Here is a 15,970-nt window from a genome sequence, read left to right as displayed (position 1 = left end):
TAGTGCATTACTATCTCCAGTTTCTAACTTTGCCAAATACTTACTTTAGCACAAAAATTTCAAGAACGTGAACAAGATGTTGTAATATCAAACAGAATAAAATAGATAGTATGATTCCAGCTATTTGGTGGCAATGTTATGAATATTTGCCATTGCACGACTCTGTGGTTTTCCACACTAGACAGAACACCGAGAGAGCTTGTTTTTTTTTTTTTTTTTTTGTTGAAGCTACACCCCCTGTAGACCCCAGGGCGTGGCTTCTCTCACCTGAATCTTGATTGGCCAGGAGAAGTTGCTGACGTACACATAGAAGGTGATGTTGGGATTGGTGCGAAAGCTAAATTTCTCACAGGAGAATCTGTCTCTGTAGTCTTTAATGTTGGTCTTGGAGACAATGGGGACTTCCTCACCCGATATGGTCCCAGCTACAAAGATAGGGGTCAAAGTTCAGAGTTAGATAGCAAAGGTCAATGGAGCTTAAGAGTGCTAATAACCAATGGCATGTACATCAGTGATTATGGTGATGTTTAATTACATCATCTGCATTGCTCAAGCATGGTGAAATCCAATCATTTACAATTTTTTCATTTTTTATTTTATTCAATATGAATCAATAAGTGATTTCTCATGGTATTCCTCAAGGGAGAATAAATAAAACCCCCTCCGAAGTATTCACCATATTTTGCATCCAAAACATTTCTGCGCTCATAATATGGCTGGCCACGGTGAATACGTCCGTTTCATAAGTCCCAGAACATAATACGCCACCACAGAGACCGACATTGCATGACTAATGATTACTTTGTCCTCTCTATCAGTGCCAATTTGAAATATTCTAATTGTCCCGCACGGATATTCAGTTCTCCAAATTTTCATTCCTTTTGGCATTTCTGAAACAAAGACGTGGAACCCCCAGCCTTCAACGGAGCTGCGTGTGAGCATTTATCTTAATTAAAATCGCAGCACTTCACAATGCGCCGTCGCTGGAACCCAAGGCTGCCGCTCGCCTTTTTTCAAGAGCGGTGTTCTCAGAGGGGAATACATTTTAGCAAAAGGTATCCTGCGCAAAATATTAATGTTGTCGTCTGGTTTGGATGACATGGTCAAATGGAGAAAATGTGAACCCAATATTTAAAAAAAAAAAAAAAAAAAAACATAACACATCCGTTGCTGAAGAGACTGGTCTAATAATCAGTACTTAGTCTTTTCATAAAAATCAGTTCACACTTTCGGTGATAGAGTGGATGAGAGGGCGTGCGCTGCGTTTTTTAGAGAATGTCCAGCTCCGTGAATGAGATCGATCATTTCTGAGGCGGGGAATGAAGGTGGACACAGTGCAGCAAGCGGACTGAAATGCTTCTGCATGACGGGGGGAGGCTGAAACTGCATGTAATCCAGACTAAGCATGCGCTGCTGAACTGCAGGGCATTTACGGACAACACAAAGGGAACAAACATTCCCCAAACGTTTCCTTTCCCACCTCCAGCTGCAGACCAGCCCCAGAGATGGCGGCTGCAGTGCTTTATGGGTACTCCAGCTGCCACTGATATAACGATGCGGGCTGACCTGTTAGGTCATGGACATTTTCTCGTCTCATTGCAGGCCACTTGCAGATGCATGCATGCATCCACATACGAAAAACTATCCCAGGGTAAAAGAGTAGAGACCGTATACCTGTGGAGCCAATAGACCAGGTGATGTTGAGGTTGAAATTGTTTGATGCATTGATCGACATGTCCAGGTTCTTATTGGTCTGAAAATACAAATAATAGAAGTTGGATGAAGATGAAGAAGGCTATGTTTTTTTGTGTCAGTTCGACCTTACTATGCAAAGTCCCCAATCCAAACTCAACTTCAAAATCTTACGTCTTAAAATACCTGACTTGACAGGAAATTACATGACGCACAAAACACTTTGTGTCAATAGAAAATCTGATTTTCCATTTGGCAAATATATTCTTTCAATGTTTTTCCTGAGTACATGTTCAACGGTACACCTCAACTTTTAATGCAAGGACAAACCATTCCCATTTCATTTCCAATCTCCACATATAGAAGAGATAAGGAATAAGAATTGAAATGTTACTGCAGTGAGAGAGATTAGAATCATCTGTCCCTGAACAGTTCAGATAGCTTGTGTGCACATAACCTGTAGGGTTCCACCAGCAACAGTGGGCACTGTAGGCAAATGTTGGAAGGATTGGTTTGAGTGATAGCATGATGACTGTACCTGTTCTGTTCAGGTGTGAGGATGAGTACCTGTGCTGTTCAGGTGTGAGGGTGAGTGTACCGGTTCTGTTCAGGTGTGAGGATGAGTGTACCTGTGCTGTTCAGGTGTGAGGGATGACCGTAGTTGTCCGTAAGTGTGCATACCTGCTCGGGCGTGGCCATGAAGTTAATAGCAGTGTAGTGATGGTCGTCCTCCTGCAGGAGACTGAAGGTGAACTGGTAATCAATCAGCAGGTTATCTGCAAGGGAACAAAACCCAGTCAGCACTTCTAAAGGCCAAAAGGCACAGTGGGGTAGGAAGGGGGTCACCATGAAATCATAATGAAAATCTGCTGTGTGTTCCCTGCATTGTATTATCTGAGGCAGGAATTGCATCTGCTATGAATAAAGCAAGAACACCCCACAAGCTAGGCCGGATGTGTGCAGGGTTGCAGCATGGGTGGGACTTAACGTTGCCAAAAGATTCAGAGACCTCAGTTGGATTGAGCTGCACAATTCAAGATCCTCCAAACAGTCCCAACACAAACTCTGCCTGGAATGCAAAATGGTACTAAATGATTGTGAGAGAGAGAGAGAGCCAGAACGAGTGATGTCACTCAGCCTTGGGCTCTGGCAGAGAGGAGGAATCCCCAGTCAGGAGAGAGGGACTTAGCCCAGCCGTGGTCAGTAAAGCGACAGGCAGGAGTGATTAATCACATGGAGACCCCGCACCACAGATATTTATGAGTCTGAGGTTCCCACACTGTGGTGGCACTTACTGGACCTTAACGTCCTGTAAAGCGGTTCAGCCTCTTCAAAATAATGGGTCCAGAATGTTCCCCGCTTACTGAACGACGGCAGCGAGGAGCCCGTTTCTGTTATTAGAGGTTTCGTGTTTATTTACGCAGCAGGAATGTCAGCGTCTACCAAATCTCACAGAGCCCTTAATTGGCTCCTCCGCCCGCAGAATTCACCCGTAGCCAAGACCAATGGAAATTATGTTCGACAAATAGCTGTGTTTTGTTCTGTGGCTCCGCAGAGTTAGCGAAATTAGCGTAGATCAGATCAAAGCCATGGCCTCTCGCTCGAGGCACACGTTCGTGCACGCGTCCCATAAGCTCTTCAGCAAGCTTCACACCCTCCCCATTATCCTGAGGGGGCACAAAGTACAGAATTATGAGCTATGTTTATTGTTCTTTGTATATTCTGTACATATCAATATATATATATATTAATATATAATATATATGAATACTTTCAGCACGCACGGTCTCCACTAGGTTCAATTTATACCTCGTGCGTGCGTGTGTGTGTGTGTGTGTGTGCGTGTGCGTGTGCGTGTGCGTGTGCGTGTGTGTGTGTGTGTGCACGTATGTGTATATGTGAGAATCTGTCCATTCATGAGGTTTAACAGAGTATGTGACTGGATGCTCAAACTAAAGAACTAAAAATGATTTCCACAGAACAAACTTCATCATTCTATTATGTTTGATTTTACGCATGTTAGGAAATAAGTCACTTCAGACAACGGGTTTAATCTCTAAATTGAATCTTTCAACTGATAAAGAGATTCCACATACCATTTTTGTCTGAGCCGTCACGTTCAAAAAGAACCGCATCTTCATTCGTATAAATGCATGCATGTTTAAATGAACAGAATGCACACGTAATCTGAGACTAAATTCTGAAAATGTATCCGAGTAGAACTGGGCAAAAAGGAATACTTGTCTCATGACTAATTAATCAGAAACCTAGTCACCAGACTGATTTTAGCCATCGTTTATCCTGAAATTAAATTTCAAAATGAAAATTTCTGCATTGACTAGCAACAATGAAGCGTACACGGTAGCTGAGAGTTAATGAGTTCAGTATTCTGTTTATTGGGTTTATATACACATGCATGCCCCAGCCAGAGTGGAGCAGTCACGGATCAGTCACCAGGCATGTGGAACTGTGCGAGATATCATCTGGTGTAAACGCTGCCAGACAATTCATAATACCAATTATTTTTCTCATTTCATATTTGAGCCACTTTCGACCAGGCGCAGATAGAAGATATCAGAGCACGATAGGCAGAAAAAGGGGTGGAATAAACGGCCGTCACTTCCAGAAGTTTCTGGCATGGTACGTCTGTGTAAGCAGCCCATTCTGCAGACGTAAGAAAGTTTCTTTATGTCGATAAAGACGTAAAAGCCATTCTCACTTTCCTCAAACCACTGGCCAAGAACATCTTACGGAAGATCCCATAGCAAGCCATTAAAGGACATTAAAAGTATTGATAAAAGTGAGGTGATCAGATTCTCAAGAGACATTGGGGGCTGGCACACAGACAAACCTGTCTGTGGCGTGTACATGCATGTGCACTCACTCACTCACACGCACGCAAACACACACACAAACACACATACACACGTTCACAAGTGCACAATTATGTGTTGACTTGAATATATTTAGCTACATGTAGTTACTGAATTTTTTGCAGCTGTTGCTGTAATTACCTGCAATCTAGAAACGTGTTCATATGCTTACTGAAATCCATTAAACATGATTTAACAACAGTTCAGTCTCATTCACAAATGGAAAAAAGCACACCTAACAACCTATTTCCCAGAAATCATTGTAATTCCTAACAATCTTTATGACTATTTTTAACACATTCATATGTAGATAATCAGCAGGCCAAATGACTTGAATGAGGAGAGACAGCCTATGAATTATGGCAGTTTACAGACATGCCATGATGGATACACGTGAAATGAAGATATTCTCAGCCGTTCACTCTCAATGAAATGCCTTTAAATACATTCAACTGTCAGGCAGCATGCGTGGAAGAAGCTTCCTTTATTCAGTTTTTACTGAATTTTATTTTTTTCAGAACAGACAAGGACAAGGTGCTCCAGGAGGAGCTCTGTCTGGCCACAGAGCAACAATGCCTGAACACATCTCATCTTTTCTGATTCAGTCATGCAGGCTATTTTTTCTCTTGACAAAGCATATTTGCTCTGCTTGTTCCTCCCGTTTCACATTATACCGGCTCTAACACGGACCATTTTTCACTAAATCCGCTGCGCGACGAAGCCTTTTGTTTAGAGTTGTTTTAAATCTGATACACTGATTGATCGGGAGCGGGACGATCGTAGTCCGTGCTCATCAGGGACATCGCTGTGATTTCCAGCACGGTCCTTTGCGCTCGTCACACTGCACTGCAGGAGCGCCACCTAGTGCCCTCCCACAATGCACTTCTCCTCTTGCTGACAGGGTCTGCCTGTAAATGTCTGAGATTCAGACTGACAGAGCTTCAGTCCTTCCCTACTTTCTCCTCTCTATATTTTGCCCTGCAGTCTTCCCATTGTAAGGGTGTAGATGGAAACAGTGCTACTTCCAGGTCACTCCAACCGCCATGTTCTGCTTGCACTCAGTCCTCCATGACCGTCCAGAGGAGACTGCCACTGCGAGGAGACTTTCCCTGATAGGGAAGCTCTCTCTCTCTCTCTCTCTCTCTCTCTCTCTCTCTCTCTTGCTCTCTCTCTCTGTGCTGATTCAGCCCTCTCATCTCCCCTTCTCCCAAGGTTACCTGGGTTACCTCAGTCAGACCCATGCTGTGCTTGGTTTGGGTTTGAGGACCATGCAGCATTGCCTGGCTCTGCTCTGTGGTGTCCTGGGTCCCGGAAGGTCAATCTGACCCCTCTGTTTAGACCTTTCAACACTCCATTTCAAGGCATGCCTCTATTCAGTCTGACCGTGTTTCAGTTGAATAAAGCCAACAGCTTTTACACTCCATACAATCCAGGTCAAGAGCTGACTGCAACAGTGAGATATGATGTCAAAATATTTAAATTTCACCCCACCCCTCAGTACACCCAGTGAGTGATTCACTCTCTCACTCCACAGCACACGTGTGAGTGATTCACTCTCTCACTTCACCCCCCACAGCACACGTGTGAGTGATTCACTCTCTCACTTCACCCCCCACAGCACACCTGTGAGTGATTCACTCTCTCACTCCACCCCACAGCAGACCTACCTGAGGCGAACATTAATTGGTGAGGAATACCAGCATTGTACAGTACCTCCTACCATCTGTACATCTGTCCCAAACCAAACAGTCCTGATGGTAATGTGTCTTTTGAGTCCTGTAAGTAAGTCATTCCATGGGGTGTGATTTATGATGTGGTCCTCCTCTCTCTGTTCATATTTCCTTTCTCTTAATGGTAAAATGGTGGGCCTGTGTAACTGTTAAGAAGATGGATTTTCCACACTTTAAAATCGGAGATGCCTCAGTGAAAGTGGGTGAACGGCCAGAGTGGGGTGACGGGATACTCACAATAGCACGTTCCCCGGAGAGGGTTTCCAAGGTAACGGTTTTCCGAGTCGCATCTGCCGTTCAAAAAGAAAGAAAGAAACTGCATTCAAAAACACCTCCAATCATGCGCATGAATTAAAATGAACCAACAAGCGTGTGTTAGGGCTAGTGTCAGTGGTCTCTGTGAATGCTGCAACCCTGTTAACCGCAAACCTAAAATGATTTCACTCAGACTGCATTTATAAAAATAAAAAAAACGGGGTCTGCAAATGGACACTGGAGGAACCCAATTTCAACCACCTATGCTTTACATTATATGATATTACAGTGACTTAGCAGACTCATATCCAGAGCAACCTACAGTAGAGGAGAACATCACTAAATCTTAAAAATACAAGAAAGCAGAGAGGAACATTAATAATCAGTAAGTGTAACCTAACAAACAACAATGTGCATCGTAACTGCAGAAAGTACCACTAGATAACCTTTAACAACTAGACAATCCTCACACACCTATAACAAAAAATAAATAAATAGTCTAGACAGATCCCACTTCAGGCTTTGCTTAAGTACAGATTCATCAACAGCAGTGCATTACAGTTTCAAATCCTGCAAAACCCCTGTTCATCCATGTCTCATAATAGACTAAATGCCCTTCACAATGATAAAGCGCACAAACACACAGGACAACTTCAAGCACAACGACGCTGTGAGACTCCGCGGTTCAGGGACAAAAGCTCCGCGTGTCCAAACGCAGAAGAGCAGGCACGCTGGAGCAGGGCACGAGATGACTGCAGCAGGAAGCTCATTTCTGCTCCAGCTTAATCATCTGGTTCATATTAAAACACAAATAAATAAAAAAAACAGAGTTTACCATTACAGAACATTAAAATGGTTTATTATTCTGTAGAGCCTGAATTCAGGGGAGAGATGCATTAAATAAACAGAACTGATGTCACAACAGAATAAAAACATCTGACATCAATCACCGCTCATTCATTTTGTGAATACATGTCCTGAAAAGAATTCTGCGTAATTTTGTTTATTCTGGCACGCAGCTACAGTCACTGACTGTTCGATTCCCACCAATACACTCTGCATGCTGAAAGGAGCGTGCTTGCTAAACGCACACAGACACAAAGAGCGCCTCTAGCATGTGCGTGCCACAGCCCTCCTGTCTACAGGACTGTGAGAGTGAGACTGCGGGACCAGTTCTAATGCAAGGCTCAGGGGAGGCACATTATTGTTTGCTGCATTTGTTTTCTAATGATTATTAGGCTCTTGAATTAATCTGCAGCTCGCTACATGACAGGCAGATTAAAGTGCATCAGGAGGAATGTGGAACGTTCTCCTGTGGTTTGAGCCTGCCCACAGAACACTTAACACTCAGACACCAGGGGAAACCATTTGTGTCAAACTTAAGCAGATTATAAATTGTTTTGAAGTGGGGGGGGGGGGGTGAGCAAGGAGGGGAAAGAAAGAAACTCAAACAGCCTTTAAACTGCATTGTGAAAGGCTCACAAAGAGAGAAAAAAAACTAGAGAGAGCCCCAGACAGTGGTTAATCAGTAATGAGACATCAGGCAGTGTCACAACCACAGAACTGAAGAGGACGAAGAAACAAATTGAGGAAACTATGTAAGGTTGCAGGAGGTTTCGCCGTGAAAGGCGGCCGGCCCGCGGAGAGAAGTGGGGCCCGGCAGAGAGGTTGAAGGTGGGGGTAGTGCGGGTTTGAAACAAAATCTCTACCCCCATTCAACCCCCCACCCCCCCCAGTGCAGGAACCCCAGAGTTCCAGACCACACACCGCTGGCCCTGTTGATCATGCTGAGCCTAAACAAAGGGCTGTGATTGAGCACTTAACACTGTTTATTTGTTAGTGATTCTGCACAGCTCTCTCCGCCTCCCTGTTCAGAGAACGTTTCCCGTGCAGGGGGCATACCTGTGGCACTTAAGGGGGGGGGGGGGGTCAGGGCTCAAGCCTCGAAGGCCGTCCGTGTTTATTTACTCCTGTTTCTGAGTGCTCAAACCCCAGCACTCGGCCAAGCTGACAGATTACACAAACCAGCACCCCGTCACCCTACCCTCCCTCGTTCAAAGGCAACAATTAAAGACAATTAACGGACCGCTCTACATCCATTAAAAATGCCAGCTGGCTCTGAACAGACACAAAAATACACAGGAAAACAATAAGAGGCACCAGCAGACGCAATTAATAACAAAATCACAGTGTTGACGGCACTGCGATAAATGTGGTCTCATTTGACCCCAAAAATCTACAAAGCCAACAGAGGGTAAAATGGTACACAATTACCTCTAAACCTGCCACTTATATTTCTCCATACAGTCCACATTTTCATTAACTGAAGCATTGACCAGCAGATGAATATGTTCCTACAGGCTCTGTCAGCCAGCTTTCCTACGCGGTCGTTTTGATTCTCCTCATTTTATCACAGTCAATCCGTTTCGTTGAGGGTCATGTGACACCGGCCTTCTCCGAACATTCCCAGAGAGGACTCGGCAAACGTTCTCCACATGGAGCCACTTAAGGAGGAATTTATTTAAGTTTCTTCGGCCGGTGTATACATTTCACTTTCATCTGGCATCTCATCCTGTTCTCACTCGCGTGCGCACGCACACCTGAGAAAACAGGATTAAAGCGCCCTGCTGCGTGCCGGGCATCCACAAAAAAGCGGGAATCGGATTCCTCTGCACTCCAGGTTGCTATAGAGACCCAGCGTTCTGCAACTCCCTGTCCTGTCCATGGCTGTCCTGCCCTGACCTCTGAACCACTAACGCTAATTCTCCCTGTTCGCAATTTGTTTTTAATTACTGAGAATTTATTTTCTCCTGCTATTAAATAGCTTCTTTTTTTCCACCTGTTCCCATTGATTTTAACTGAAAAGGCCCATCTAGGAACTAGATCTATGGCTTAAAAGCTAGAAATGCTATTATATGTGCCTCCGGACATGGCTTTGTACAATGTTGTTGTTCTGTTAGTCCCAATCACGTAACAGAATAAGCAGAGTTTATTGCCTAGCTCTGTAACGGAGCTGAATCAGAAAGCGAGTGGTGTGGACTGCCTTTCGCCAGTAATCAATCTAACAGTCAGACTTGTAGCATATACTGAGCTCTCTGGTCCTGACAAGCAATCTGCTGCAGACGGCCATGTGGAACGAGGCCTGTTCTGTCTCCGCTCGCCTCCTCGGCTCTGCCAGCGTCAAACTCCAGGACAAACCCCGCACGACAAATTTAACAAGAAAGAGCTGCGCCTCGCCGTCACGGAAACAGCAACGAGGTGGTACCTGCCTTCCCTCACAACTTCAAAATGCCGCGGTGCCTCGTGTAACACCAGGCTCAGGGGCAGATGGGCAGAGGGATTATTAGCCCAAGGTAAAAGGAGCAGAAGAAAGAGGGAGAGCTATAGAGAGAGAGAGATATGCACTGAATGGAAGAGGGTAGGGCTGACTTTATTCTGAGAGAAAGAGCTCTTATAAGGGGAGGAGCATTTACAAGGGGAGGAGTCTATTCTGCTGACAGGAGGAACATTTATAAGTGGAGAGGTTCATTCTAGAGGGAGGATTTATGAGGGAAGGGGAGGAGCATTTATAAATGGGAGGAGTTTATTCCGAGGGGAGAAGCATTTATAAAGGGGAGGAGTTTATTCTGAGGGGAGGAGCATGCACAACATGCAGAAAAAGATGGCTACACTAACAAATGGAACCTGAAGGTCCGCAGCAAGTTGCTGACAGGAATGACAAGCCAACGTCAGACAGCATTAGCACAGTGGAGGCAGGTCAGTAATAAAGCAGAGCTGCAGCATTGGTAAACGGGTAGTACTGCAGTAGAAGCATCGACTCTTCCTGCCGTTCCCAATGTAATAATATATTGCCACCAAGGGAATCCACGCTGAACTGAAGCCGGATCAGGTGTGAGGTGAAGAACAGTGAATACCATGAAATACCAAGGCAAGGGAACAGAATAACAGCCAGGCCATATCAAATATGTAAATCAATGTGCTCATTAATGAAAGAAACCCAATGCCCGATTAACAATCACATTTCCAAAATGTCGTATCAATCATTTAAATGGGTACCGGTAATCTGGCAATTAACAATCATTATCATTACCCTAAAACCGCATTGATAAAAATCGAAATGCCTGTTAAAAAAATCTTCCGTTGGTCCTTGTGTATTTTAACAGTGTGTAACCTTCATGAGGAAATTAAAGGGCGTTTCAGTGAGGAAGCCTCTGCAGCTCCGCGTTACATCATCACACATTCGATAACTTTCATTCGGGTCCAGGACAGTGTTATGACGCAGCACTTTCCCCATACGTACCAACATGGGTGTTCCTTCTAACCTAAATCAATCATCACAAGCAAATCTCTGCACTGAAAACAACCACCAGTCCCTCCCATGTTAAAAAGGTTTGATTGGCAGGAGTGTTTCTAATCCAGTTTAATGGGTCTGAGAAACTGAGCCATCTAATCCAAAGGAAGGGGCAAATGAAATCACTCCGTCACCTCTCTCCCTCTCACTTTTTTGGTCCATTCCTCTATTTGCCTCACTCCTTCTCTTAATTTCAACTTCTCTTCTAAATCAATGACAATGTTTGTGCATCAAATCCATTTCTACAGCTGAATATTTACTGAAGCAATTCGGGCTAAGTACCTTTGCTCAAGGGTAAAACAGAAGACCCCACAACCTTTGAGTTACAATCCCACTGCCCTAACCATTACACTACACAGCCTCTTCCCATAATACTCCGCCCCAAAGCCCCACTCCCTTCCCTCTAATGCTCCATCCCTCCCTCCCTCTCTGTATTCCCCTCCTCTCTCCACTGTAAAGCTGAAAAACCAGACAGAGCAGCAGGTGACACTCAAGGTAATATTCTCTCAGCTGGTCTTGAGGTTAGATTACAGAGCTGCAAAGACCATGTGGGCTTCCGCACAGCTTGAGCTAAATATTAGCGGAACACCAATGGGCGGGGGGGGGGGGGGGGGGGGGGGGGGGGGGGGAGGGTTATTTTCCTTTTTACGACGTAACGGAAGCGTGGCCTTTCAAAAACACCAACTTCTGAAACGGGCTTCCTGGCTTCACCCAACGCGCGTCAGCCCTTCTGCTTCCCCGTTAATGGCTCTGCGTTAACAGCATCTCCAGAACACCTTCCTGCTCTTAATGGAGTCTTCATTAAAAGCACTCAACGCCCGAACACCTGTTGCATGGGGAGGGGAGCGTATGATAGCGAGGAAATTGTTTATTCATAATCAATACAGCAAAACAACAGATTTTGATTTCACGCTGCGATGTTCAGGCGTGATGGAGCTTATTCCTTCACTTATTTATTTTGAGTTTTTACAGAGAAGCACTTGAGCAGAGCAAGTGAAGCATTAAAGAGAGATGCCAAGTTAAGAAATGGATGTCAGAAATGACTGCACAACTCAGCCGCTCTCGCCGATAATCCGTCAGTCGGCTTGTGTACGACTCGGTGATGATTAATAAAATGTTTGACTGAAATGAAGGACATGTTCTTTCCGCCAGCCAGTGACAAATACCACTGCATCGGTATTGCGTTCCTAAACACCGAAAATTCCATTTCTAATCTTTGAAATGGGTTCACTCCCTCTGCCAGTGCGCAGAGGACACCTTTACATATCAATTCTGTTTGTGCTTCACAATATTGAGTATTCTCTTGGGTAAAAAGTGATCATCTTGCGCAATCTTGCAGCAGAATAGCTTATTTTAAAGCCACACTGGTTGGCTTGCCCCTACAAGCGAACCACTATAAAGACATTCGCAGAGAAAATTGGTTGTTACTTTTCTGAAAAACGGTTGGCATGACTTTTGTCATCCGGAAACAACACATCTACAAAAACACAAATCTGAAACGAAGGGCACTATTTGTCATGGGAAAGCAGTTGCGCATCAGCAGAACGTTCTAGAAGCGTGGAGTCGGACCAGCACGGGTCTGCGGTTACTGGTGAAATGAGGCGGGAAGGCCCCTGGGAACGAGACTCCAAAGGAAGGCGTGCGGTGCGTGAGAACACAAGCGTCTGTTTGGCGTTGATCCCATCAGTGTGCGGCTGGGGTCAAGTCACACTCATACGCTACCCAGCCGCAGTTGCTTCTTGAACCGAGGTCCAAATGTACAAGCACACATGTAAAACCTGTACACGGGACACGCACGTGAGTACGTGTGTACGCAGGCAGTCGGACACACGAGTGTGGCCCCAAATGGACACGCGTACAAACACTTAAGACTTGTAGCATATACACGGAAAAGCCCTTTGCTGGATTATTCTGAGGTGGCAGCCTTTGGCGAAACTGGTGGTGTTAATCCAGTGCCACTGTCAAAGGCTGGTGTACCCTCTTTGTGAGCCCCATTAAAGGTATTAAACCGCTATTCTTCACAGCCTCTACATACTGTACATAAACTACATACGGAAACTACATGCTGTAAAACAGAAAATGAAATCAGAGGCCTGAGTGAAAAATCCTGTGTAATAGAAATGATCATTTGTAATATTTAAACAAAGAGCCAAATAAAAAGAAATACTAAGCCTAGTTTATTCTGTTTAGATTCAATTTTATTTGCCCTGACAACAACAAAGCTCTACTGCCCACTAGAGGAGATAATTTGGTACTGGTCTTTTGGAGAGAAATCTGCTCATGTAAGCACCATTCTTTTCCATGCCAATTTACATCTTAACCAATCAGTGGTGCATCCAATTAGAGGATGACCAATCAGATGGAACTTGCAGTGCCAGAATGGACATACTGTGCACCTCCAGCTCTCCGGTTTAGAAAAGAGACACTTTTAAAAAGTAAGTTAGGTCTTTATATTGTGGCTTGACGAAGTTAAAATGCAAAAGTGATTACGCAGGTTCTTTAAGAACACTGGGCCAGCACAGGACTCTTTATTGGTTAATTACATCATGTGGTTTATTGAGAGACAAAACATTCTCAACCAAGTTCTATAAAGCTCATTTTACATTCTGAAATGAAAACCATCGATTTACTTTTGAGATGTAGTTTTGAGGTGACAGCAGAGAGCTAGGTAGCTTGCCAGCAGAAAACCTAAACCTGATATGCTTGAAAACTAGCTGACCAGCTGCACAAGTACGTAGACAGCTTAGCTTGTTATAAACCCAGAGAACATAAAGCCCACTCTTTTTCCAGCTACATTAGCAAGCCAGACAGCTCAATCACTTCTGACAGATAAATTGGCTAACAGTTGCTAAATTTTACCCAGCATCTCTAACCATAAATATGTAGTTTAAATTTAGCAACCGTAAAGCATGTGTTCTTGTTACTGTTGACTCTGGTCATGGTTACCTTCACGCGGTCATACTCACAGCTGGCACTGATCTCCTTTGATGCCCTTTGTTGTGCAGTAACACTTTCCACTCAAGACCTGGCAGACATTTGCATGACCATTACATTTACAAGCTGCAGGGAGGAGAGAAAAGCAGAGGAGGAGGGAGGGAGAGTAGAGAGGGAGATACAGATAGAGAGAGAGAGGAGAAAGGCAGGAGAAATGGTCAGTAAGCATAACAACCATGTTCTATAAACACACAGTAATTCATTAAGCAAACACAGACGTACAAGGCAGAACTGGAACTCTAAATTACAGCAGCATCACTGCATGAACTCAAACTGTAATCAAGTGCAGCCCAGGTTCATTAAAGAAGGCTTTTTTCCCTGCGAACAACTAGCCGCAGATTAAAACATGAAACAACAAACTACTGGAATACCAAATTAAAAGCTGACTTCAGCTGGAGGAATGTATTTTTTGTGGAATAACCCCCCTCCCCCGCACCCCTAAAGCATCCAAAATCAACAGAAGCTCAATACAGAGTGCTGGACTGAGGAACAGATGTACATAATTCAGGCACCTCTTCAAAACTTGTAAGTAATGCATTTAAAGCCATGAAATTTAGCTCATCTGTTCGCTGTCAAAAATGAGCAATTTTTACAGACAGTGAAACGCTTAATGGTTTATCACAAAGTAAACAAACGCTGGCAAAGCCACACATGCAGTTCAGGCACCTGTCAGCCACATGTGAGATTACCCAAACCGTTACTTTCTTAAATGATAGAATGGGAGGTCCCGACCCTACATTTAACATTCTTAGAATGTCAGCTAGGGAGAGAGAGAGAGAGAACAGATGGAGGGGGGACTGATGAGTTTGCAGTTCCTGTCTCTCGTCCCCCTGATGACCCATATCCTGACCCTGGATCTCTCAACGCCGCCAGGAACATCATGGGTAAGCACAGTGGGAATAGCACTGAAACCCACACTCATAACTGCATAGAGGACAGTGCAGTACAGTTATTTCCACTGAAACCCACACTCATAGCATAGAGGACAGTGTAGTAGTTATTTACACTGAAACCCACACTCATAACTGCATAGAGGACAGTGCAGTCATTTCCACTGAAACCCACACTCATAACTGCATTGAGGACACAGCAACATAGTCAGGGACACCTTCACTACAGCAAATCTATAACACATGCAGTAAAGGCCTCAAGCATGTGGGATCCGGAGTTAGGGATTTGACATAATTTCCTTGCTGGGATCTCTAACTAGACAGAACTTCATCATTAGGGTTTCTGATTGGACATCATTTCTTCACTAGGCTGTTTGATTGGACATTAATTCTTCAGTTGGGATTATGAGTGGTCAGTCTCTCGGCGATTTCCTGAAGGCAGCGACCCAGAACGGCCAACCGCTGAAACAATGCAAGGAGAAGAGCCTTCAGCAGACTGGCCTACTTTCAGAAGACAATAAGGACGGCTCAACATGGACTCTCGCTGAAAGGCACTTGTTGGCTTGTCAGCAGCGGAGCGATTCCACGCAGCGCCATTAGAGATTCCCACATGCTCATCTGCTCACAAAGCCAAGACGACGTCGGAAAATAATCTGTTGGTTTTTTCCTCTTTGATCAAGCGTTGCCAAACACATTAGGATAACTGACACAACCCCCACCACTCCACACCCGCAGCCAAATACACAGAGTACTTTCTCAGCTGAAGGGTGTTATACACAATGCAATTAATTCCACAATAACAACAGCATCTATCCAAATCAACACAAGAGTTCTTCCAGACCTGGTATCACAAGCTGTAACCCTTAAATGGAAGCAGAGTACGTGCATATGTATTTATACATTCCCATAAAATAAAATGCATGAATGTGCAGATAAATTTACTGAAGCATTTCAGGTTAAGAACACAGTTGATGGGCACCTCCAACTGAGTACCGCTGTGTTACAAGACCATTGCTTCAGGCAAGTCCTTTTGCATCGTTTTACACAGACACAGACATAGACACACACACACACACACACACTCGGCCATACACACACACACTCTCCCACACAATCTTTTACACTGTACCGTAAACACACACATCCATAGTCAGCTGCCATACATACATATAGAACCAACAACAT

General features: G+C 44.4%; 1 protein-coding gene across 2 annotated transcripts in view; it reads right to left on the bottom strand.

Annotated features, from left to right (window-relative positions):
- LOC118217990 (attractin-like protein 1) overlaps positions 1 to 15,970 on the bottom strand; it is a 189,302-nt gene that overhangs the window by 106,309 nt on the left and 67,023 nt on the right. The window contains exons 21-25 of one of the 2 annotated variants that reach the window (XM_035400276.1): positions 13,868 to 13,961; positions 6,533 to 6,585; positions 2,374 to 2,468; positions 1,675 to 1,753; positions 268 to 425 (exon numbers count right to left, since the gene is read on the bottom strand). In XM_035400276.1, coding sequence (XP_035256167.1) covers positions 268 to 425; positions 1,675 to 1,753; positions 2,374 to 2,468; positions 6,533 to 6,585; positions 13,868 to 13,961 — 479 coding nt within the window. Of the gene's footprint in view, positions 1 to 267; positions 426 to 1,674; positions 1,754 to 2,373; positions 2,469 to 5,032; positions 6,442 to 6,532; positions 6,586 to 13,867; positions 13,962 to 15,970 lie in introns of those variants that run through there. The other variant, XM_035400277.1, reaches the window with a different exon arrangement.

This window comes from Anguilla anguilla, chromosome 18 (genome assembly GCF_013347855.1).
Source record: "Anguilla anguilla isolate fAngAng1 chromosome 18, fAngAng1.pri, whole genome shotgun sequence".
Taxonomy (NCBI): domain Eukaryota; kingdom Metazoa; phylum Chordata; class Actinopteri; order Anguilliformes; family Anguillidae; genus Anguilla; species Anguilla anguilla.
Note: the sequence above shows the minus strand (reverse complement) of the source record. Positions and strands in the feature narration are given on the sequence as shown.